Consider the following 26,582-nt stretch of genomic DNA (forward strand, 5'->3'; position numbering starts at 1 on the left):
GTTTGTTTGCCTTGCGGAGGGAATAGCTACACTGTTTGTATTTTGTCATGTTTCCGGTCACCTTGCCCTGATTAAAAGCAGTGGTTCGCGCTTTCAGTGTCGCGCGAATGCTGCCATCAATCCACAATTTCTGGTTTTAGGAATGTTTTAATATACGCTGTGGGTACGACATCACCGATGCACTTGCTAATAAATGTTAGATGTAATTCAACAGGCATTGTTTCAACTGGTAGGATTATCATCGAAGGCGGTCAATTGAAAAATCAAAGTTAATCTTGTTATTATAGGTTTATTTCAATTTACCTCCTCCAAATTCCTCCATCACTGTCACTCTTGGGTATTTTTAAAGCTCAACCCAGAGTCCTGCATGATTGTGGAAGTCTACATTTCATTAGAGGCTGTCATAGGAAGACTTTGGTCAACGTCTGAGCAAATTTCTAAGCAAGAGACACATTCCGACTGATGAATTATCCTCTGTCTGCAAAACAATGACTTCAATGGAACTGACAGTCAGGTCTTGAAGTATGTTAATTAAATCTAACATTTTCTTAAAAATCCATAGATATATTCTTTCTCTGCTTCCATAACATTCACGTCTCCAAAAGCCCACAGGTAAAAATGGTGATAGAAGAATGTGCTTACGCCTGTGTTTATGTAGCTGTAACATTGCTGTGACACTCCCTCAGGTGGGCCTTCTACTCCACAGGGAAGTGAGCTCCTTGCCTCTGAAACCTGCCTCACTCCCACCTGTTTGCCTCAGCACGCCCCCTCACTCACTGTTTATAACCAACCTGCAGCCACCGAGAAGCACGGGAAGAGAAGGAGAGAGTTTGTGTGTAGAAGAGAGAAAAACGCAGTACAGGTCACTCTCCGAGGACACAGGTAAATTAGCCACATTCGCTCTCCATCACCCCAGTGAAGGTAAGGCCCAGTCTCAACGAAACCTGTTGTACCACTCCACTGTATGGTATACTATTGTAAATGAGAATAACAAGGGTTGACTCATCTGGTTGTTGAAAATGCTCCAAAGAGTAGTAATTTGATGTTGCGTTTTATATTCTCCTGTAGTCAGGTGCACTGACAAAAATTAATTATTTGTTCCTCTCCGGAGACCAAGACTGTCATTATTCCTCTCTAAAACCAGATTTCCATCCAACCGTTTTAGGAGAGTAAAGTAGATGTCGGATAAAAAAAATTCACAGGCCTAATGGCAACATAACATTTTTCGGTAAACTTTCAAAATGTCGACAAAACAAAATACACTAGACAAGATGAGACCTTTTTGTGTCGGTAAAATAAATTATGCGATTCATGTAGGTGGAAACGCTTTTATGCGCAAATATTGATATAATAACCATCATATCGAAGGAAATTTGGGAGTCACGCGATGATTTGTAGTCCCCCACTACGATTTGTCGGGAAAGCATGAACTGTATTAGGTTACAGATTCAATAAATTATGAATTTAACAGGGTGGTGATAGTGAAAGGTGTTGAGTTTGATGCGCCTTCCCAACAAATATCGAGGGTCTTATTATGGTGACATGATAATCGATGCTTTGCTGCCGTTACATTTTTTAAACATTTTAAATCTCGCTCTTTTGTCCATAATAATCTCATGCGTACGCTTTAGCACGTGCCAATACCAGAGTGGACACATTTACTATAGAGCTCCACAATGGAGGCGTCATAATACCCATAAAAGCTAGCGGTCAAACAGGAAAATGGTTCCAATCACTTTTCCACCATTCATTTTTCCCCATAGGGGATTTTTAGAAACACTTGTTTCATGCTGTGGTACTTTATGTAGCCCAAGGCACTTTTTTGTGAGACAACCACCAGTAGAGTTGAAAATGGGATGGAAACCGATTTAACTGCAACATATATGTTTATGTGCACTACGTTGCACCCATAGCCTATTATCTGCAGCAAGCCAATTTGATGGATTCATATCTCTGCTGGGAAAATGTGCATAGTTTTTAAATACATTTTAGAATATTTGAATGAAAATCTGTCGCCAATTGGATGGAAACATAGCTCATGACATCCTTTTAGATTTGTCCAGTGTTTAGAGTTTTAGCACGCTCAGCTCAGACAGAGAGTCTGACAAAGGGTTGTCTCTGTGAGTGAATTACTGTGTATATTCTTTCTGACAATTATTTAGATTTGTCCTTGTGGAATGGAATATTTTCATGTATTACCATTAAGCCAAAACCCCATAACTCAAAGCACTACCCTAGGGCTTATGAGGAAACCCACCTTCAACAATGTAATCCTTCATACATTTCAAACTTTCCCATTTTGGAGTAGACTACATGTTAGGAATTGTCATTGAACCATATTAGGTCAACTGTTACACGGGATGACAGCTGACTGAGATAAAGCTTTGATAAATATGATGTCTTTCTTTTCTTTCCTCTAGTCGTTAATTGGCATGTTCGTCAACAGGGATTTGCTATCTTGATCATCATTCCGGGAAATGTTTGTCACCAGGTCACTGGCTTCCTTGTGGATGAATTCATTATCCCGGTCTTCATGACTGAATACCACTTTACTTTACATTACTCCTAACATGAAATCAACAAAGCTATGCCACTCACTGTGTCATATTATTCAGCAGATTAAAGAATACTTTCCTGAAATTCACCTGATCATTGTATCTATTGATTTCGTTTTTAGGTTACTCTTGTCTAAATGATGTTCTTTACATTGGGATTGTGGGTTATTTAGCTGCTTTGTGTTTATTGCATTTTCATTTTCAAAGCATGTAAAGTCTTAAGGTCCATAGCTACTGTATATTATACTCACATTCGTGTTGCATTTGCCTTTAAATAAGGGTAAATAACAGTGTCAATTTATTTTTCAAAACATGAAAGGACCAATATTATGTGTCGACTCATTACAATACAGTGCCTTGAGGTTGTAATTCACTGTCTAGCTCAAAATGGCAGTCCTCAACATTTCTGTTGGTGTCTTTGTACTGTGTGTTAATGGCTCCTGGCTGGGATGTTTTGTTAGTCATTTGCATGTGACTGGTTGTTTTACATCACTAGGCTAACTATGGACTCCGCTGTTGCCTATGGCTTTGTGAAGGCAGAAGATGAGTGGCCACTTGCAGGAAAAACTCCATGAATGAAAGAGGGAAAACCAATTCAGGATGTGTTACTATGGCCCCTTCATATGACTAACCCGATGCTCATGGCTAAACATTGACACAGTGATAAACATCCTGACGTTTAGCATCCGTCTCTCAGTACTTGTACTGTATGCCGATGCCATTTCACTTTCTAAGTACTCTATCTGGGACCGTATAAGATAAACACACTATTATGGATACTTTAATCAGAAAATCAGAAAGAAAATGACATACATGTCAATCAGAAACTCCTTGACATAGTTCACTGTCACACTACTGGTGCTACTGTTCTGTTATTGCTGTTATTAAGAGTACAGTACAAACTAGCTGTCGTTTAGTCACTCAATCACTGTTCCCATCGTATGGGGTCATATGCAGTCAGACACACTAGGGACAGACAGTCCTAAACACACATAGTGATAAAGGGCACCACATGGGGTCATAAAACAGAGCAGGATGAGATGATCCACAGATGGTTTAACTAGCAAAACGGGACAGGACATTAACCTGCTGTGTGTGTGTGTGTGTGTGTGTGTGTGTAATGGGCTCCTGTGTTTTAATAAGCCGCTGATTGACACTGAGGGCGAGGAAGATAAAGTTCCATACAATTTCCTTGTACAGCCTGGACAGGTGATGGACACTGTTCTCATCTGAATAGCAGACCATGTTGAACATTTTGATAGTTTTCTTGTAATTAGATGTCTTTTGCATTGAACATTTAGTGGCCCCAGGTGGAAGAGGGTTTTCAGACATCAAGTGAATTACTGTGTATACTCTTTCTGACAATTAGGCTTTGGGACTGGCCTGCCTCTTGTAAAAAAATATTCTGTTTAGGGGCCCATTTAAAGGAAAATACAGTGGGACATGCTGCCTAGTCGTTGCCTTTGGACTTTCCTTAATTCTAAAGCAAAGGCTCACTTAACTCTTGTTGGTGTTGGGAAAGTGGACTGTACAGTAAATGTCATATGACATTAGTAAAAAAAAAAAAAGCAAGGGCGCTCTTGACTGTTCAAGGACGAAATGGTGATAGGGAGGATAAGTTAAGTGGCTGGTGTTTTCCCCCACTCTTACTGTAGATGACAAAGGGCTGGTTTCCTGCTAACAAGTCAAGAGACAGCAAACAGCATCAGAGATTGTGTAGATCTGATAATCTGTCACCTAATTAGCCAGACATAACAACTCATTGCAAATGACTCGGAACAACTCTGTGCTAAAGTAGTAGAGAAACGCTTTGTCTCTGTTGTTTGACAGAATATATATTTGCTTCCTTAGACATGATTGTGTCCACAAAACCATAACTGTCACCTTCCAATATCATTCAATATGATGCAAATGTTTTTTCAGGAGGTGTAGAAAGGTTCCTGGTGCAAGTTTGCAAAATAAGATTGACCAAAACCCTCAACATACAATTTCCAAAATGTCATTGATAAATAACATAAGAAGTCCATCATTTAGCCGTTAAGATAGTACTTCCCAAATGAATTAAAGAGAACCTTTGGTCATTATGCTTCCTCCTCTAGACAGTAGGCTAAAGACATAGGCAAGAGATTTAGTTCAGACTTTTGACCTCTGATCTCATCTTAATGATTCTGAAGTCTCATAGAATAACTAAACATTATAATCATTACCATAGATGATTATTCATAACAATGTTCCCTTTCTCACCCTTTTACTCTTCTTTTCTTCCAGGCAGAATAATTCATCAAGAATGGGTTGCTTCGGATTTCTGAAAGTCATGATGTTTGTCTTTAATGGCATCATCTTTGTAAGTTGGAGATGTTTTCATCTTTTTGAGTAAATTATTGATGATAATAGCAACAGAGTTCAGTTATGCTTCACAATAATGAATCTGAAGGCAATCAGAACACTCCTTATCACTTACCACTCCTTATCCTTATTCTGTGTCCCAGAAAAATCGAATCTAATTTGCAATGTGAAAAAGTTATGAGAACATGGAACAAAAGGACAGACATTTGTTTTGGTTTTACTACTTTTTACGACACAGACATGTCATTTTGGACCAGATAAATAAGATTAGGCACAGAGTAGAATAGTGTGATGTGCTGCAAGGTAAATGCTGCATGAATGTCAGAGAATGTGACGGAGCTATTAAATAAATAAATAAATATTTCATTTTACTGGAAAATACCTATGTAGACATAAAAAATGATGAAAAGAGAAATGTAGAACATATTCATACCCCTTGACTTTTTCCACATTTTGTTGTTATAGCCCGAATTCCAAATGGATTAAATAAAATAAAAAATCTCACCCATCGACACACAATACCCCATAATAACAAACTGAAAACATGCTTTTAGAAATTTGACAATTTAGTGAAAATGAAATACAGAAATATCTAATTTACGTACACTACCATTCACAAGTTTGGGATCACTTAGAAATGTCCTTGTTATTGACAAAAAAACACCTTTGTCCATTAAAATAACATCAAATTGATCAGAAATACAGTGTAGACGTTGTAAATGACTATTGTAGCAGGAAACGGCAGATTTTTAATGGAATATCTACATAGGCGTACAGAGGCCCATTATCAGCAACCATCCTTCCTGTGTTCCAATGGCACGTTGTGTTAGCTAATCCAAGTTTATCATTTTAAAAGGCTAATTGATCATTAGAAAACCCTTTTGCACAGCTGAAAACTGTTCTGATTTAAAGAAGCAATCAACTGGCTTTCTTTAGACTAGTTGAGTATCTGGAGCATCAGCATTTGGGTTTGATTACAGGCTCAAAATGGCCAGAAACAAAGCACTTTCTTCTGAAAGTTGTCAGTTTATTCTTGTTCTGAGAAATGAAGGCTATTCCGTGCGAGAAATTGCCAAGAAACTTGTACAAAGATGTGTACTACTCCCTTTACAGAAGAAAGTACTTTGTTGGTGGCCATTGTTTTGAACCCACAAATTCTGATGCTCCGGATAGTCTAAAGAATGCCAGTTGTAATTGCTCCTTTAATCAGAACAACAGTTTTCAGCTGTGCTAACATAATTGCCAAAGGGTTTTCTAATGATCAATTAGCCTTTTAAAATGATAAACTTGGATTAGCTAACACAATGTGACATCATGTCAGTGATTCTCTCGTTAACACAGGTGTGAGTGTTGACGAGGACAAGGCTGGAGATCACTCTGTCATGCTGATTGAGTTCGAATAACAGACTGGAAGCTTCAAAAGGAGAGTGATGCTTGGAATCATTGTTCTTCCTCTGTCAATCATGGTTACCTGCAAAGAAACACGTGCCGTTATCATTGCTTGGCACAAAAAGGGCTTCACAGGCAAGGATATTGCTGTCAGTAAGATTGCACCTAAATCAACCATTTATCGGATCATCAAGAACTTCAAGGAGAGTGGTTCAATTGTTGTGAAGAAGGCTTCAGGGCACCCAAGAAAGTCCAGCAAGCTCCAGGACCATCTCCTAAAGTTGATTCAGCTGCGGGATCGGGGCACCACCAGTATAGAGTTTGCTCAGGAATGGCAGCAGGCAGGTGTGAGTGCATTTGAACGCACAGTGAGGCGAAGACTTTTGGAGGATGGCCTGGTGTCAAGAAGGGCAGCAAAGAAGCCACTTCTCTCCAGGAAAAACATCAGGGACGGACTGATATTCTGCAAAAGGTACAGGGATTGGACTGCTGAGGTCTGGGGTAAAGTCATTTTCTCTGATGAATCCCCTTTCCGATTGTTTGGGGCATCCGGGAAAAAAAGCTTGCCCGGAGAAGACAAGGTGAGTGCTACCATCAGTCCTGTGTCATGCCAACAGTAAAGCATCCTGAGACCATTCATGTGTGGGGTTGCTTCTCAGCCAAGGGAGTGGGCTCACTCACAATTTTGCCTAAGAACACAGCCATGAATAAAGAATGGTACCAACACATCCTCCGAGAGCAACTTCTCCCAACCATCCAGGAACAGTTTGGTGACGAACAATGCCTTTTACAGCATGATGGAGCACCTTGACATAAGGCAAAAGTGATAACTAAGTGGCTCGGGGAACAAAACATCAATATTTTGGGTCCATGGCCAGGAAACTCCCCAGACCTTAATCCCATTGAGAACTTGTGGTCAATCCTCAAGAGGCGGGTGGACAAACAAAAACCCACAAATTCTGACAAACTCCAAGCATTGATTATGCAAGAATGGGCTGCCATCAGTCAGGATGTGGCCCAGAAGTTAATTGACAGCATGCCAAGGCGGATTGCAGAGGTCTTGAAAAAGAAGGGTCAACACTGCAAATATTGACTCTTTGCATCAACTTCATGTAATTGTCAATAAAAGACTTTGACACTTATGAAATGCTTGTAATTATACTTCAGTATTCCATAGTAACATCTGACAAAAAATATCTTAAGACACTGAAGCAGCAAACTTTGTGAAACTTAATATTTGTGTCATTCTCAAAACTTTTGGCCATGACTGTAGGAAGAAACACAGTTGTCTATGTAAGGTCCCACAGTTAACAGTATATGTCAGAGCATAAACCTTACCATGAAGTCCAAGGAACTCTCTGAGATAGACTTGTGATGATGCATCTATCTGGGGAAGGGTATAAAACAATTTCAAGACTGGTGAAAGTTTCCAAGTGCACAGTATGGGACTACTCAGACTCAGCCAGGCACAGCTCATCACCCATCTAACACCATCTCTACCGTGAAGCATGGTGGTGGAAGCATTATGCTATGAGGATGCTTTTCAGCGGCAGAGACTCGGAGACTGGTAAGGATAGATGGAACAATGAATGGAGCCTAATACAGGCAAATCCTTAATGAGAACCTGCTTCAGATGTGCAAACGACCTTAGACTGGGGTGATGATTTATGTTCCAACAGGACCATGACCCCAAGCATACACCCAAAGCAACGCTGCGTTGAATATGAAGAATAGAATATATGAAAGTCCTAAAGTGGCCCAGCCAAAGCATTGACTCAAAGTGTGTGAATACTTACGTACAGTAAATGGGATTTCTCTATGTAGATGGGTGAGGGGAAAAAATCAATTTAATCCATTTAGAATTCCGGCTGTAACAAAACCAAATGTGGAATAAGTCAAGGGGCATGAATACTTTCAGAAGGCACTATATGTGCATATTAGGTAAGACACAAAGGGCAGCAGTTGATGTGGTCTTCATTGAATTAATGGAAACCACCCAACAATGCTATGCTCTCTTCCCCCAGTTGGCGGGCGCTGCCATCCTGGGCGTGGGGATCTGGGTGAAGGTGGACAGCGGCTCGATCCTGGGGTTCCTCAAGGGTATAAAAGACGCTCCGGCGGAGATGAACCAGATCCTAAATGTGGGCTACCTGTTGATTGCTGTGGGGGCCGTGCTGCTGAGCGTAGGTTTCCTGGGCTGCTGTGGCGCCATGAAGGAGAGCAGGTGTATGCTGCTCATGGTAGGTTACCTAAAACATGAGCTATTTGTTATATGTGCTATGTTGTCACCAATGTGATTGACAATGACTCAGTCATCAAGCTTGATTATCAAGCTACTCATTTCTCCTTTCAGAACTTTCTACAGTAGAGTAGGTAGCTACACTGGTAAATGCAACAATTTCATATAAGGAAATCAGTCAATTGAAATCAATTTGTTAGGCCCTAATCTATGGATTTCACATGACTGGGAATACAGATATGCATCTGTTGGATACCTAAAAAAAAAGGCGTGGATCCGAAAACCAGTCAGTATCTGGTATGTCCACCATTTGCCTTATGCAGGGCGACAACTACTTCGCATATAATTTTTTTCTCCCCAATTTTGTGATATCCAAATCCAATTCCTGTGATATGCAATTAGTGTACGGATTTGGGAGAGGCAAAGGTCGAGAGCCACGTTTCCTCCAAAACACGACCCGTCTCGCTTAACCCCGAGGCCAGCCGCACCAATGTGTCGGAGGAAACACCGTACAGCTGGCGACTGAAGTCAGTGTGCATGCACCCGGCCACCACAAGGAGTTGCTAGAGCACGATGGGACAAGGACATCCTAGCCGGCCAAACCCTCCCCTAACCCGGGCGATGCTGGGTCAATTGTGCACCGCTTCATGGGTCTCTCAGTCGCGACTGGCTGCGACACAGCCCGGGATACGAACACAGCCTGGGACACAAACCCGGATCTGTAGTGAAGCCTCTAGCACTGCGATGCAGTGCCTTAGACTGCTGCGCCACTCGGGAGGCCCTTCCTTCGCATAGAGTTGATCAGGCTGTGGAATGATGTCCCACTCCTCTTAAATGGCTGTGCAAAGTTGCTGGATAGTGGCGAGAACTGGATCAAGCTGTCGTACATGCCTATCCAGAGCATCCCAAACGTGCTTAATGGTTGACATGTCTGGTGAGTATGCAGACCATGGAAGAACTGGGACATTTTCAGCTTCCAGGAATTTTGTACAGATCCTTGCGACATGGGGCTGTGCATTATCATGCTAAAACATTAGGTGATGGCGGCAGATGAATGGATCAACAATGGGTCTCAGGATCTCGTCACGGTATCTCTGTGCATTCAAATTTCCATCGATAAAACGCAATTGTGTTTGTTGTCCGTAGCTATGCCGGCCCATACAATAACCCCACCGCCACCATGGGGCACTCTGTTCACAACGTTGACATCAGCAAACCGCTTGCCCACATGACGCCATCTGCCCGGTACAGTTGAAACCGGGATTCAACCGTGAAGAGCATACTTCTCCAGCATGCCAGTGGGCATTAAAGAGGAGCATTTGCCCACTGAAGTTGGTTATGATGCCAAACTGCAGTCGGGTCAAGACCCTGGTGAGGACGACGAGCATGCAGACGAGCTTCCCTGAGACAGTTTCTGACAGTTTGTGCAGAAATTCTTTGGTTGTGCAAACCCACAGTTTCATCAGCTGTCTGGGTGGCTGGTCTTAGACAATCTCGCAGGTGAAGAAGCCAGATGTGGAGGTCCTGGGCTGGTATGGTTACACGTGGTCTGCGGTTGTGAGGCCGTTTGGACCTACTCCCAAATCCTGTAAAACAACGTTGGAGGCGGCTTATGGTAGAGAAATTAACATTACATTCTCTGGCAACAGCTCTGGTGGACATTCCCGCAGTCAACATGCCAATTGCATGTTTCCTCAACTTGAGACATCTGTGGCATTGTGTTGTGTGACAACTGCACATTTTAGTGGCTTTTTATTGTCCACAGCACAAGGTGCACCTGTGTAATGACCATGCTGTTTAATCAGATTATTGATATGCCACACCTGTCAGGTGGATGGATTATCTTGGCAAAGGATAAATGCTTACTAACAGGGATGTAAACAAATTTCTGCACAAAATTTGAGAGAAATAAGCTTTTGTACATATGGAACATTTCTGGGATCTTTTTTATTTCAGGACCAAAACTTTACATGTTGTGTTTTATATTTTTGTTCAGTATAAATGAAATGTGTGTAAATGCACTGTAATCCGTTTTCTCAGTTCAACCACTCAATCTCTCTTTCTTATTGTCTCCTTTTCCTCTTTTTCTAGTTCTTTGTGATTGTGTTGGTGGTGTTCATTGCAGAGGTGGCTGGAGCAGTAGTTATCCTGGTGTTTAAACCCTTGGTAAGCGTACATTAGGTTCATTCACTCTCCTCATATTGCTAAAGGGGGTTAGAGACTGTGGAGAATTTGATGAAAAGACTACACTCTTAGAAAAGAAGGTGCTATCTAGAATCTAAAAGGGTTCTTTGGCTGTCCCTGTAGGAGAACCCTTTGAAGAACCCCTTTTGGTTCGAGTTAGAACTCTTTTGGGTTTCATGAAAACCTTTTCCACAGAGGGTTCAACATAGAACCCTTTTGGGTTCTACCTGGAACAAAAAGAGTTCTCCTATGGGGACAGCCGAAGAACCCTTTTGGAACCCTTTTTTCTAAGAGTGTGTGATTTGTGTTATGTCTTTCAGGCAGGTCAGTTGATTGAGAAACTGGGAACCAAAGTGGTTCAGAACATTAGGAAGGACTATGGAGAAAATTCAGACGTCACCGCTCTCTGGAATGCTACTATGGATACGGTACTTTACAATATCCTGCCGGCCTGTTTCCATACCTTGGAAATAAGATGTTAGGCCTGCAAATAATGTCTCAAATAACATTACGTCATTTATATTTGCTTGTGTATTAGACATCTTATTTAGTTTTTCAACAGAACTGTTCTAATGAGATCTGTCTCTGTGTCCACTCTAGCTAAAGTGCTGTGGATTCTACAACTATACAGACTTCACTGACTCTCCATTTGAAAAATACACCCATCTCTATCCTCAACAGTGCTGCCACAGTGCTGATTTCAGCTCTTGTGATGATACAAGTGCTGTATGTTAAGTTCATGTTTTAAGTATCCCTATATTTCTGTTATAACGGTGATATCACTGTTTAGTAAACCTGCGCAGTAGTATAACTGTTGATGGAACTGGCCTGAGTGTAATGGTGACGATATACGGTGAAGTAAACCTTGTTAAACTGGAACCTAGTCATTGTATCATTTTGAGTTAACACTGTAGTCAGTGCGGGTCCAAACTTGGTATGAGCTCTGAACTCATCACCTCAACAAGTTAATCACACTCCATCCATACTCAAACTCATCAATGGAAGGCCCGTTTGAGAATGTAACACACTTTACAGTTGGACACCCAGTGGCCTCACCTGTCTAAATAACTGTATTACATTTGTGTGTCCCCACAGACAATCATCGGCTGCTTCCCAAAGCTTATGCAACTGATTGATAAAAACACTATTGTCATTGTGGCAGTGGCATTGGGGATCGCTGCCCTTGAGGTACTGTTGACTCCTTCCCTCGCTCTGTCTATTTCAAGGTCACATTCTCTTTTTTTTTTAAATACCACAAATGTAAATGTAGATGCTTTGATGCAAATTCAACAAAAATAATGTGATGTTGTGTTCAGTTTCATACAGTGGGCTTTGTTTAAAAGTTTAGCATAACCACAGCATTTATTTACTGTTCCTGTTTTCCTAGATATTGGCGATGGTTGTCTCCATGACTTTGTACTGCATAATAGGCTCAAAGAGTGACTGAAAACCAATGGAGGAGGGAGGGCCATAGAAACACCTGCCTGGATGGCATCTCTGGACCCTCCTTATGACAACTACAGGGATGGATGCATAAGAATCTCTGAAATCACCAAGGCTGAAGAGAAATCTAAGGAAGCTTTGTGATAAGGAGAGGCGCCCCACCACTGAGCCCGTTTAAATTAAATCCTGTTCAAGATTATTGGATATGGGAAATGTCTATTTGTATTGAAATCTTTTATTGTATTGTAAACATAGTTCACCTGAAAATGATGCAGTCTTACATTTAGATTGCAGCAATACATTGCGTCCTATGTCCAGTCCACTCTGCACAGTATCATCAAGGTTTTTATTAAAATAACAATATCAATTCACTGTCAGGAAATATATATGTGCCACTTTTTATAATTTTATTAATTGATTTTCTACAGATGCTACATGCTCTGGAGAATGACTAAAAAGGTTGCAACTTGCAACGCTCTGAAAATAAGTTTAACTGATTTATTGCATTGTAACAATTGTATAATGGCAATGTTTTTAAAATACGTTTAACTCACGTTTTGGTATCAAAGGCACACATCTTTTCTAGTCCAAGTTCTCTCTAAAATAGTTACATCTGTGTGGTGTCTACCTGCTGTTGGAAATTCTGTCTTTAGTGTCTTCAGAAAGGATGCAAAACGGAGATTCACCACAGAACAGAGTTACTAAACCCAGAGGCGCAGCATTTGCGAGACTTCCGGGAACGCTTGCGAAACAGTCAACCGACCAGGCCGGGGTTTGTGGTTTAAAAAGTTAATGAGATAAATGAAATATAAAGGCACAACGTAGATTCGAGGCAATGTGTTAAGTAGTTGAACATGTTATTACTCCAACCTCGTGAAAGTGACAAACTGACACGTTTTCATTTTCGTCAAAAAACTAAGGAGTGCATTTGATTTTGACGGCCTGCACATGCGCATTTCGGTGCGAGACGACCGTTAGAGCCGATGACGTTTTCTATGCATGAGTTTAGCTCGCAAGGTCGCCATGACATGAATTCATCCTATTTCTTTAGACTTGAGAAATTTCACTCTAAAAATAACACTATCCATAAGTTAAACATTGATGGTGTTATTACAGATGACCAAACATGAATCGCTAAATACTGTAGCAATTTTTACAGAAAATTGTATAGCTCTACGTACTGTCAGGAATCCACAGATATGTTTTTTAACTCACTGAATAATGTTCACTCTATCAGTGATATAGAATCTAAACAGTGTGATGAACCCATCAAAGTTGAAGAGATTATAGAGTCTATCAAACATCTAAAGAACATTAAATCACCAGGTGTTGATGGAATTACATCAGAATTTTACAAATTATTTTCTGAACAAGTAGCTCCCTTCCTATTTGAAGTCTTTTTAGAGAGTATTAAAAACAATGTTCTCCCTCCTACAATGAGTCAGGGGTTAATAACACTGATACCTAAACCTAAAAAAGAAGTGCTGCTCATCGATAACTGGCGTCCAATTTGTCTTCTTAATAATGACTATAAGATATTAGCCTCACTACTTGCAAAAATAATTAAAGAAGTCCTGGATGCAATCATTGATGAAACACAGTCTGGCTTCATGAGGAACAGACATATTTCTAACAATGTCAGACTAGTATTAGACGTACTTGACTACTCAGACCTAATAACTGAGGACAGCTTCATATTATTTTTAGATTTTTATAAAGCATTTGACACATCATATTCATCATCACATCATACTTCATATTATTTTTAGATTTTTATAATGCATTTGACGCATCAGTTTCTCTTCCACTCCCTTGAGAGACTTGGCTTTGGGGATTTTTTTCTGTAAGGCTATTAAGACTCTCTATGCAAATGGTAACAGCTCTATCAAATTGAAATATGGCACCTCACCTAGATTTGAGTTAAAGAGAGGAATTAGGCAAGGTTGTCCTATCTCTCCGTACCTGTTTTTATTAATCACCCAATTTCTTGCAAATTCTTTAAATAATAGTCCCGTACACAGTATTTCCATAGCTGGTAAAGAAATTATTATAAGCCAGCTGGCTGACGATACTACACTTTTTCTGAAAGACGCTAACCAAATTCCCATATCGATCAATGTGATACAATCCTTTTCCAAAGCGTCTGGTCTATATCTTAACATTAATAAATGTGAACTCATAGCTGTCAAATATTGTGTGACACCTTCATATTATGGTATTCCAGTAAAAGAAGAATTTACATATTTAGGCATAACCATTACAAAGGATCAGAAGTCTAGAGGCTTACTAAATTTTAACCCTCTTATTAAAAAAACCCAGAAGAAACTAAATCAATGGCTACAGAGGGACTTATCTTTAAAAGGTAGAGTCCTAATAACCAAGGCTGAAGGTATCTCTAGACTAACATATGGTGCTCTATCTTTATATCTTGACTGTAAAATAAGCAAGGAGATAGACCAGATGCTTTTCAACTTTCTTTGGAGAAACCATACCCATTACATTAGGAAAACTGTTGTAATGAACACTTATGAGAATGGTGGACTGAATTTTCTGGACTTTACTACTTTAAATAATACTTTTAAGATCAATTGGATAAAACAATTCCTAAGAAGACCCACTTCTATCTGGAATTTTATTCCTCATCATGTCTTCTCTACTTTTGGTGGCCTTAACTTCATGTTGTTTTGCAATTATAATATTGACAAAGTTCCAGTGAAACTTTCTGCTTTTCATCGGCAGGTTTTCTTGTCATGGTCCTTAATTTATAAACACAATTTTTCTCCACACAGATATTATATATGGAATAATCGTGATATATTGTATAAAAATACCTCTCTGTTTTTAGAATATTGGTTCCGAAATAATATCCTATTGGTGAGCCAACTGGTAAATGCAGAGGGTCTGTTACTCAGTTATAAAGAATTCTTATCACTTTACAAGGTCCCTGTAACACCTAAAGATTTTGCAATTGTTTTAGATGCCATTCCCTCAGGTGTTGCTATGTTATTCAGGAACATGTCAAGACCTGACCCTCAGAGCCTACCTTCTGTTGACCCTGTTGACTCATCAGTAGGAAAGATTTGTTTCTCTTTTGGTCCATTCAACAACAGAGCGATACGATCCTTGTTTCAGCAGGATGTTGTATCTATACCTTATGTCATGCCTTATTGGAATGGATTTATTGATAATATCTGTTGGAAAAAAAGTTTGGATGTTGCCACACACATACCTACTTGTTAACAAAATTAAGGACGTTTCCTTTAAAATTATTCAGAAATATTATCCTGCCAACCACTATATGAAGAAGTTTAAGGAAAACATCAACTCAAATTGCTCCTTTTGTAATGACCACCCAGAAACAGGTGTGCATCTTTTTTGGCATTGTATGCATGTAAGAAAACTGTGGCAAGACATCAGTAGGTTTATAATTGAACACATTTATGAAGATTTTACACTATTGTGGAGAGATGTACTGTTTGGATTCTTTACATACAATAGAAATAAGCGGAATCATTTTTATGTAATTAATTTCATTATTCTTTTGGCCAAATTTCATATACACAAATGTAAATTTACAAACAGAAAACCACATTTTCGTACCCTACAAAAATAAATTGAACTGTATTTTAAGATGGTTAAATGCTCTACTAACAAAAAAGCTGTTAGAATTGTAAGTATATGCATGTCCCTTAAGGTCCTTGTGTAATTGTAATGTGATATTGTACCCCCTAGCCCCGCCCCCAGCCCCGCCCCTAGCGCGATTGTCTATTGTTTGTAATCTATGTATGCTTGTGTTCCCTCATGTGCTTTATGTATTGATTTGTTGTTAATAAAAAAAAGAAGAAAAAAAAAAGAAGAAAAAAAAAAGTTGGCAGCAAGTAGGCCTTAATAGCAGTAGGCCAAAATCGTCTGGACCTGTTAAAAGTAAGGACAGGCGGTCCTTATTTTTTCATGTGACTACGCTAGCTAATGCTAACGTTAGCTATCTAGCTAAAATGTCGCTAGCTAGATAGCTAGTCAACCCTATAGGTTTAGATGTTATAGTTAAATTAGCTAAGTTAGCTAACTACCAGTAGCAAGCGATCCATAGTCAGGTCACTAACGTTAGCTAGTTACAATAGCTAGTCTAGCTAGGCTAATAGTTAGCTAACACTAGCCAGCTCGAACTGATTGTTAATGTTAGTTATTAAAGGGAGAATCTGGGATTGGTACATCAATTTTTGTATTTATATATTTTTAATTATTGATACTATTAGCTAGCTATTTACTCTTGACGAATATAACTCATACATGTATCATGAGCTTAACGTTAGTTAAACTGCTTTACCACATTTAAACCCAAATTCGCATATCTATTCCATTGTTTGTAAACAATGTACTTTTAAACAAACTCTGTATAGCTTCAAAAATGGGTTAACATTTGGATCTAATGGATGGTCTGGCATCCATAGCTCCATCTATGAATTTGAGAGTAGTTACATTTCTTCAGCCCCATCTCTCAACTGTTTACCAAAAATGTGTCTCATTAGCCAGTATTATTATAAGCCTATTCTGTTCTGTATCATTTTGTCATATCTTTTCTCCTTTGATTATGGAAGGTCGAATTTGCAAAATGGCTAGACATGACAAACTACACATGGATGCGGTATTTGATGTTGCTGCTTTGTGTAATACTTGTTGTAAGTAGCTAAATGTTGCCTAGCTAGCAAACAAAGCCCAGTTGAACTGCAAAAGTCAAACACACAGAAGACAGCAACTGCTGTTGTTGTCACTGTAATATTACCTAGCCTGAGAAATCCATCTGGCAAAACATAGTTGTTATGGACCTGTTTTTTTCTTCTCATATGTAATTTATTAGCTGATGATAAAACTTTTTTTTTTAAATGAAATTAGACCACCATCCTTCTCTCTCCTCCAGATAAGTGGTTTTCTGCTGCTGGGGCTTGGCGCATGGATTAGATATGGAGCAGCTACGTTTGTGGATGTCCTGGGCCCCTACTCGTCTCAGCTACATCTGTATTGGTATGGGCTCAGTGCTGTCTTTCACGGGTCTCATCGGCTGCTGTGGGGTTTGGAAAGAGAACCACTTCTTTATCTTGCTGGTGAGAGACAACAGTTGTGCAGTCAATTTCAAGGCACCAAACAATAATTGTTTTACTGTGTTATACTACTGCAGAGTTGTGAATGTCCCACTCTTTTCCCCCTGCAAGCTACAATAAGAGGCAATATTTGACCTCTCTCTGCATTTTTTGTACCCTGTACAGTTTTTCTTCATCGTGACAATGTTGCCGAAATCATTGGGACTGTTTTTGTCTTGATGTACCGGAATCTGGTAAGAATAAATGAACATGCTGGCATCTGTATCATCAAGTAGGCAAACCTATATCATCATTTAGGGCACTCTAAATTGATTTATATGTTGTCACATAAAGTAGGCCAGAAGGCTAAACTTGAAAACCTAACCTCTATCAAAATAAAAAGATGGCAGTGCCACAAAAGGTCTTCTGTGCAAGTGTGTTTATTTACAAAATGATTCCGGAACAAAAACAACAGTACTGTCATCAAACATATACCTTTTGGGCCCACTAAAAACAATACTACCCTATCCACAGCTCAATCCAAAAATGCCTCTCTATGAACTGAAAGAGAGGCTCCTTTTGTAGGGCTAGCCCCTCCCCTCAGAACAATTAACACAAATTAATTAGGCAATTACCTAAACAAACCTACATTTTACATTTAACTAAAAATACTAATGTATATACATTGCACATGTTTTTTATGAAACAATATCACAATATAACATTTACAAAATTACATCACGACTGACAGTTTCTTTCAATAAGTCCATTTACATTAATGAGCCATTTGGGACAGGCACTACAAAGTCAGCCCATTCCCTTAGCTTGGGTCCTTATCCAGCATACCCAGAAGCTACAGAGATTGAGAGAGAGGGGAACAAACAAACAAACAAACAAACAAACAAACGAGCTCATCCACAACATCGATAAGTATAATAAATATTGCTTATATTAAATATGAACACTGACATAAGTGTGAAACGTATGTACTAAGACAGAGAAGTTAACTTGTGTGTCAACCCACATTGTTAACTTATCTGATAACGGAGCAGGGAGGAGTGATGAATGTGTGCATGCGTTAAAGTAACAAATGCTGCCCGCGGCCAGTGACGGACTAGTACGTCACATATGTATGATATAGCCTAGTCAGGCTATGCCTTTCAATAAGCTGTGATGTCTAAATGTGACAGGTTAGATTAGTGGTACGTGATGCAAGCAAGAATTCCCTGATGACTGCCAATATGGGCCCAGTAGCAAAAGACCCAATCTCAACAGCATGGCACACAGTCATGGTCAAGGTGAGAAGCTCTAATTGGGATAGGTCCAAATAGGCTTGGCTTTACTATTTGGTTCCTTTGACCACCAGAGCATCCCAGACAGTAGTTATCACAGCTAATATCTTTGATGTCTTTATTGTTTTTTCATCTCTTAGTTCAAATGCTGTGGTTTTGAGAACTCTACTGTAGATTTCAGGGGCTCTGTGTTCAGTACAACCATGGGTTTGAACTACCCTAAGACTTGCTGCGTGAACAAGACCCTTGCAGACTGTGACGGTATCACCATCACTCCAAGTCTGATCCAACCACAGGTTACCTAACCCAGTGCCTCACTGCACTATGTTATATCAGTCTGTGCTCTAAAGCTGTAAAGCCTTAAGCTAAATGCTCCCTGTGTGTTTCCCCCAGAGCTGCTTTGGTAAGGTCATTACAGTGATCAGAGAGCAGAGTGTCATCCTGGGATCAGCAGCTGGCTGCATATGTATGATGGAGGTATACTATGGGAGAATCTCAATTGGTTTTGCTTGACTCCTCGCGTCGTCTCCTCCGTTCTCTCCTCACCTGATGAAAAGATTGCGCCGAAGAACATAGCTGACGTTTTACATTCTCCCAACCAATTGTGCTATTTTGTTAGTTTTTTAAAAGTTTTGTGTAACTTATTTTTCAACTTATTGTGTGCATAATGTTGCTTCTACTGTCTCTTATACCGAAAATAACTTCTGGACATCAGAACAGCGATTACTCATTGTGGACTGGAAGAAACTTCTTCCTTTAATGAGTTTGAGGAGAAGGATATCCTGTTTTCACTGGAACTGGCCAGATCCCCGCCTTTTGCGTGAAGAAAAGATGAAGGAAAAGGGGCCGCAGATCGGGCAGCCTTCTGAGAATCCGTAGGCAAGCGAGTAAACTCCCACTGCCAATCGTTCTTCTTGCTAACATGCAATCATTGGAAAAATAAAACTGATGACCTACGATTAAGATCCTATCAACGGGACATTAAAAACGGTAACATCTTATGTTTCACCGAGATGTGGCTGAACGATGATAAGGAATATAGAGCTAGTGGGATTTTCCAAACACCGGCAGAACAGAGACGCTATCTCTGGTAAGACGAGGGGTGGGGGTGTGTGTCTTTGTCAATAACAGCTGGTGCACGATGTCTAATATTAAAGATGTTTCAAGGTATTGCTCGCCTGAGGTAGAGTACCTTATGACAAGCTGTAGACCACACTATCTACCAAGAGAGTTCTTATCTATATTATTCGCAGCCGTCTATTTACCACCACAGAACGAAGCTGGCACTAAGAACGCACTCAACCAACTCTATAAGGCCATAAGCAAAGAGGAAAATGCTCACCCAGAAGCGGCGCTCCTAGTGGCTGGGACTTTAATGCAGGCAAACTTAAATCAGTTTCACCATTTTTTTTTACCAGCATGTCACATATGCAAACAGAAAAAAAAAATCCTAGACCACCTTTACTCCACACACACATATGCATACAAAGCTCTCCCCCGCCCTCCATTTGACAAATCTGACCATAATTCTATTCTCCTGATTCCTGCTTGCAAGCAAAAACTAAAGCATGAAGTACCAGTGACTCGCTCAATACGGAAGTGGTCTGATGACGCGGGTGCTACACTACAGGACTGTTTTGCTAGCACAGACTGGAATATGTTCTTAGATTCATCCAATGGCATTGAGGAGTACACCACCTCAGTCATCTGCTTCATCAATAAGTCCATCGACGACGACGTCGTCCCCAAAGTGAATGTACGTACAGTGGGGCAAAAAAGTATTTAGTCAACCACCAATTGTGCAAGTTCTCCCACTTAAAAGGATGAGAGGCCTGTCATTTTCATCATAGGTACATTTCAACTATGACAGACAAAATGAGAAGGAAAAAAATCCAGAAAATCACATTGTAGGATTCTTAATGAATTTATTTGCAAATTATGGAGGAAAATAAGTATTTGGTCACCTACAAACAAGCAAGATTTCTGGCTCTCACAGACATGTAACTTCTTCTTTAAGAGGCTCCTCTGTCCTCCACTCGTTATCTGTATTAATGGCACCTGTTTGAACTTGTTATCAGTATAAAAGACACCTGTCCACAACCTCAAACAGTCACACTCCAAACTCCACTATGGCCAAGACCAAAGAGCTGTCAAAGGACACCAGAAACAAAATTGTAGACCTGCACCAGGCTGGGAAGAAGGAATCTGCAATAGGTAAGCAGCTTGGTTTGAAGAAATCAACTGTGGGAGCAATTATTAGGAAATGGAAGACATACAAGACCACTGATTATCTCCCTCGATCTGGGGCTCCACGCAAGATCTCACCCCGTGGGGTCAAAATGATCACAAGAATGGTGAGCAAAAATACCAGAACCCCACATGGGGGCACCTAGTGAATGACCTGCAGAGAGCTGGGACCAAAGTAACAAAGCCTACCATCAGTAACACACTACGCCGCCAGGGACTCAAATCCTGCAGTGCCAGACATGTCCCCCTGCTTAAGCCAGTACATGTCCAGGCCTGTCTAAAGTTTGCTAGAGAGCATTTGGATGATCCAGAAGAAGATTGGGAGAATGTCATATGGTCAGATGAAACCAAAATATAACTTTTTGGTAAAAACTCAACTCGTTGTGTTTGGAGGACAAAGAATGCTGAGTTGCATCCAAAGAACACCATACCTACTGTGAAGCATGGGGGTGGAAACATCATGCTTTGGGGCTGTTTTTCTGCAAAGGGACCAGGACGACTGATCCGCGTAAAGGAAAGAATGAATGGGGCCATGTATCGTGAGATTTTGAGTGAAAACCTTCCGTCAGCAAGGGCATTGAAGATGAAACGTGACTGGGTCTTTCAGCATGACAATGATCCCAAACACACTGCCCGGGCAACGAAGGAGTGGCTTCGTAAGAAGCATTTCAAGGTCCTGGAGTGGCCAAGCCAGTCTCCAGATCTCAACCCCATAGAACATTTTTGGAGGGAGTTGAAAGTCCATGTTGCCCAGTAACAGCCCCAAAACATCACTGCTCTAGGGGAGGTCTGCATGGAGGAATGGGCCAAAATACCAGCAACAGTGTGTGAAAACCTTGTGAAGACTTACAGAAAACATTTGACCTCTGTCATTGCCAACAAAGGGTATATAACAAAGTATTGAGAAACCTTTGTTATTAACCAAATACTTATTTTCCACCATAATTTGCAAATAAATTCATTAAAAATCCTACAATGTGATTTTTTTTTTATTTTTCTCATTTTGTCTGTCATAGTTGAAGTGTACCTATGATGAAAATTACAGGCCTCATCTTTTTAAGTGGGAGAACTTGCAGAATTGGTGGCTGACTAAATACTTTTTTGCCCCACTCCATCCCAACCAGAAGCCATGGATTACAGGCGACATCCGCAGCGAGCTAAAGGCTAGAGCTGCCGCTTTGAAGGAGCGAGAGACTAATCCGGACGCTTATAAGAAATCCCGCTATGCCCTCAGACGAACCATCAAACAAGCAAAGCGTCAATACAGGATTAAGATTGAATCCTACTACACTGGCTCTGACGCTCGTTGGATGTGGTAGGCCTTGAAAACTATTACGGACGACAATGGGAAACCCAGCGCGAGCTGCCCAGTGACGCGAGTCTACTAGATGAGCTAAATGCCTTTTATGCTTGCTTTGAGGCAAGCATGCACGAGAGCACCAGCTGTTCTGGATGAGTGTGATAACGCTCTCGGTAGCCAATGTGTACAAAACCTTGAAACAGGTCAACATTCACAAAGCCGTTGGGCCAGACGGATTACCAGGACGTGGCCAAAAGTTTTGAGAATGACACAAATATTAATTTGAAGTCTGCTGCCTCAATTTGTATGATGGCAATTTGCATATACTCCAGAATGTTATGAAGAGTGGTCAGATGAATTGCAATGAATTGCAAAGTCCCTCTTTGCTATGCAAATGAACTGAATCTCAAAAAAACATTTCCACTGCATTTCAGCTCTGCCACAAAAGGACTAGCTGACATCATGTCAGTGATTCTCTCGTTAACACAGGTGTGAGTGTTGACGAGGACAAGGCTGGAGATCACTCTGTCATGCTGATTGAGTTTGAATAACAGACAAAGCTTCAAAAGGAGGGTGGTGCTTGGAATCATTGTTCTTCCTCTGTCAGCCATGGTTACCATGCAAGGAAACATGTGCCGTCATCATTGCTTTGCACAAAAAGGGCGTCACAGGCAAGGATATTGCTGGCAGTAAGATTGCACCTAAATCAACCATTTATCAGATCATCAAGAACTTCAAGGAGAGTGGTTCAATTGTTGTGAAGATGGCTTCAGGGCGCCCAAGAAAGTCCAGCAAGCGCCAGGACCGTCTCCTAAAGTTGATTCAGCTGCGGGATCGGGGCACCACCAGTATAGAGCTTGCTCAGGAATGGCAGCAGGCAGGTGTGAGTGCATTTGCACTCACAGTGAGGCAAAGACTTTTGAAGGATGGCCTGGTGTCAAGAAGGGCAGCAAAGAAGCCACTTCTCTCCAGGAAAAGCATCGAGGACAGACTGATATTCTGCAAAAGGTACAGAGATTGGACTGCTGAAAACTGGGGTAAAGTCATTTTCTCTGATGAATCCCCTTTCCGATTGTTTGGGGCATACGGTAAAAAGTTTGTCCGGAGAAGACAAGGTGAGCGCTACCATCAGTCCTGTGTCATGCCAACAGTAAAGCATCCTGAGACCATTCATGTGTGGGGTTGCTTCTCAGCCAAGGGAGTGGGCTCACTCACAATTTTGCCTAAGAACACAGCCATGAATAAAGAATGGTACCAACACATCCTCCGAGAGCAACTTCTCCCAACCAGCCAGGAAAAGTTTAGTGACGAACAATGCCTTTTCCAGCATGATGGAGCAACTTGCCATTAGGCAAAAGGGATAACTAAGTGGCTCGGGGAACAAAACATCAATATTTTGGGTCTATGGCCAGGAATCTCCCCAGACCTTAATCCCATTGAGAACTTGTGGTCAATCCTCAAGAGGCGGGTGGACAAACAAAAACCCACAAATTCTGACAAACTCCAAGCATTGATTATGCAAGAATGGGCTGCCATCAGTCAAGATGTGACCCAGATGCTAATTGACAGCATGAAAGGGCGGATTGCAGAGGTCTTGAAAATGAAGGGTCAACACTGCAAATATGGACTCTTTGTATCAACTTCATGTAATTGTCAATAAAAGCCTTTGACACTTATGAAATGCTTGTAATTATACTTCAGTATTCCATAGTAACATCTGACAAAAATATCTAAAGACACTGAAGCAGCAAACTTTGTGGAAATTAATATTTGTCATTCTCAAAACCTTTGGCCACAACTGTACTCAAAGCATGCTTGGACCAACTGTCACGTGTCTTCACTGACATTTTCAACCTCTCCCTGACTGAGTCTGTAATACCTACATGTTTCAAGCAGACAACCATAGTCCCTGTGCCCAAGGAAGCAAAGGTAACCTGCCTAAATGATATCCGCCCCGTGGCACTCACGTCGGTAGCCATAAAATTTGATTTGATTTGACCTCTTTGAAAAATGTCAAAAGTAATCGAGGATAGAAGTTGAGGAGAGGAAACGTGTGAAAAAAAGTGCTGGTACGAAGTGACTCTTTCTCCTCTAGCTCGTCATCATACAGATGACGTTAACAGAGAAGGAATCTTAAAATAAATGTGTAAAGTGGTAAAAATACATTTAGGTAAAAAGATTAGTAACGTATCATTTTAAAATCTGTGCATGTTTTCCTCTTCTGAGTATACAGCTGATTCAAAGGGGGAGTGGCAGATTTCAAAACACTTCGCAGAGGATGCACTTCAGTATCCTTTGCCGAACAAAGTAATTGACGATGGGAGCAAACTCCTCTGTTCGCTTACTAACGAATTTCAACTGTCGTTAACCACTTATCGGTTTCCGGGTCACGGAGGAAAGGAGGAAGACTTTTGCCCAATTGAGAATCTCCCTATGAGTTACACTGTTCCCTCAAGGTCTTCTGGAGAACTTTAACCTCTCTCAGACCCAAGGCCTATTGCTGAAAATGAATGCACTTTTTAAAGCATAGTAATGCTTATTCTACAGTAGCTCACCATTAGTCCATAAAGAGTATTCTTAGTTTGATAGCTATCTATTCTATAGCAGTTGGTTGCTGAATAGATAATGTTGCTTGGCTTCAAGTCATTGTTTTCCTGCCCTCTCCTCTTTGCAGTTATTCTCCATGATCCTTGCCATGGTTTTGTTTGTGAAGTTGGGGCTCATGAGGCATCCATAGTGAAGCCAAAGGGTCCATCCACACCTGGAGGACACCAACAACCCCCACAGGCAACAATAAAGTTCTGCTAAACAATAAAAGTTAGTGTGTTTTCCTTAGATGAAATCATATCTGTTATTTTAGTTATATTAAAAGTTTAATATATTATTTTTTAAAGCTATGTACTTTGTTTTCACTGGGAAGAGTGAAAGTGATTTGATTTGAAGAGGAAACTTAGTCAGTTGAACAACTGAATTTTAATTTTAGTGCTCACAAATATGACAACAGTGCCCTCATGTGAAATTATTAATTAGTGATAGAGCGAAGACCCATTTAAGGTGACTTGATATGCAATAGCTGCTCCTACATCAATCAGCTATTTTGTTTAAATAGATCTATTTTTTGCTTTTATATATATATATATTTTTACATCTATACATCTGCCACTATTGTTCGTAATGTGTAGAATGTCTTATTCAAAGAGTAACACTTGAAGGCAACATCTAAAATCCCTGTGTTTACAGGACCGTGTCCACACCACAGTGGATTTTGTGTATGACTTTGGCTTCCTCATGCTTGATCAATCTTTAATGGAAGGAGACCAACAACATGTACTGTACTAAACATCATGTACTAAACAGGCAAACATCAGAGTTAGACATTACAGTTAGTGTTCACCATAAAGTTGAATAATACTGTAACCTTGCCGGTTGAGCTTTAGATGAATTCCTAACTGACTTAAAAGGGTGTTCAGTCCACATATTGTACAATAATTCTTCAGTGATCAAATGGAAAGAAATGGGGGTGTTTATAACAGCCGGTTATAGAGTACCACCGTGTGAGTTATAACCCCCATAAAACGGGCAAATGGTTACAATTGTTTTTCCACATTTAATTTTTCCCATAGGGGATTTTAGAAACACTTCAAATAAGGGCTGTGTTTCGTGAAGGCCTACCCTGGCGTGACGTTTTGATAACTGTAAATCTCTCTAGGACAAGGTAACTTTTATCAATAACCTCGCATGTATTTACCTCCCAAAAATGAAACGCTAATAAGCTGATAATGTGGCTGTCATAAAGAACTACAAATGCCATGATCTGGATGAGAAGGTAAGAAATGAGTGGTGGAATAACGACTGGAACCATTTCCCTGTTTGACCGCTAGGTTTTATGGTATATTGACACCTCCACTGTGGGGCTCTATATAACTTCAGTGAGACTGGAATTCATTTGAACTGGTGTTAACTTTTAGGGTTTTCCATCTCCAGTGAGTTATACAGTTTACAGAACATTGTTAATATGTAATGGGTCACATATAAGAGGCTTGGCGTGTGACATTTTCTGAGTCAAACAACACACATAATATAATACCGAATTAATGACTTAATATAACATGTAGGCTGTTAGAAAACTGCAGTTTCTTATCCTATTATTTTGCCAATATATGCATAAAATGGGCCATGGCCATATTATAGACTAATGACTAATAAACGAAGAAATAGCCATGTTGACGTCGAGCCATTATGTATGTCCTTTGATTAAAGGTTATGGCAGGTTTGCAAAGTGTTCGTGGCATTGAGACGGTTTTGTCTGGAAGGGATACAGCTTTTGTCAAAACATTTTCGTAGCCGTTTTAGGAGAACTTACGCAGCAGGTTAGGATAATTGATGTTGCAGGTTAGGATAATTAGGTTAACGTTACGAAAATGTTTAGGGTTAGCTAAAATGTGACAACAAAAAATATATACTTTTTACGTCAATTTGACAAAAGCTATATCCCTTCTAGACATGACC

At 40.3% G+C, this 26,582-nt stretch overlaps 2 protein-coding genes across 5 annotated transcripts; both read left to right on the forward strand.

Annotated features, from left to right (window-relative positions):
* The first annotated feature begins 722 nt into the window (after positions 1 to 722).
* Positions 723 to 13,391, forward strand: tspan35 (tetraspanin 35). 2 transcript variants are annotated; one of them, XM_024373185.2, is made up of 8 exons: positions 723 to 882; positions 4,824 to 4,899; positions 8,315 to 8,530; positions 10,621 to 10,695; positions 11,034 to 11,141; positions 11,314 to 11,439; positions 11,809 to 11,901; positions 12,101 to 13,391. In XM_024373185.2, the coding sequence occupies exons 2-8, from the start codon at positions 4,843 to 4,845 to the stop codon at positions 12,158 to 12,160; spliced, it is 735 nt and encodes a 244-aa protein (XP_024228953.1). In that variant the 5' UTR covers positions 723 to 882; positions 4,824 to 4,842; the 3' UTR covers positions 12,161 to 13,391. The 2 variants fall into 2 exon arrangements, with proteins under 2 accessions (XP_024228953.1, XP_024228951.1); XM_024373183.2 differs by having other exon boundaries at positions 724 to 921.
* Positions 13,392 to 15,972: 2,581 nt separating this feature from the next.
* On the forward strand, positions 15,973 to 24,879 carry LOC112214938 (tetraspanin-16-like). 3 transcript variants are annotated; one of them, XR_002948170.2, is made up of 6 exons: positions 15,973 to 16,080; positions 17,075 to 17,258; positions 17,421 to 17,488; positions 18,425 to 18,822; positions 18,920 to 19,003; positions 24,748 to 24,879. XR_002948170.2 is itself a non-coding variant. In XM_042316029.1 (3 exons), exons 1-3 carry the CDS (start codon positions 18,730 to 18,732, stop codon positions 24,808 to 24,810), a joined length of 240 nt encoding a protein of 79 aa, XP_042171963.1. In that variant the 5' UTR covers positions 18,011 to 18,729; the 3' UTR covers positions 24,811 to 24,879. The 3 variants fall into 3 exon arrangements, 1 of the variants encoding a protein (XP_042171963.1); XR_006082421.1 differs by lacking the exons at positions 15,973 to 16,080; positions 17,075 to 17,258; positions 17,421 to 17,488 and adding an exon at positions 18,011 to 18,164; XM_042316029.1 differs by lacking the exons at positions 15,973 to 16,080; positions 17,075 to 17,258; positions 17,421 to 17,488 and having other exon boundaries at positions 18,011 to 18,822.
* The last annotated feature ends 1,703 nt before the right edge of the window (positions 24,880 to 26,582 follow it).

This window comes from Oncorhynchus tshawytscha, unplaced genomic scaffold (assembly GCF_018296145.1).
Source record: "Oncorhynchus tshawytscha isolate Ot180627B unplaced genomic scaffold, Otsh_v2.0 Un_contig_2795_pilon_pilon, whole genome shotgun sequence".
Classification (NCBI taxonomy): Eukaryota; Metazoa; Chordata; class Actinopteri; order Salmoniformes; family Salmonidae; genus Oncorhynchus; species Oncorhynchus tshawytscha.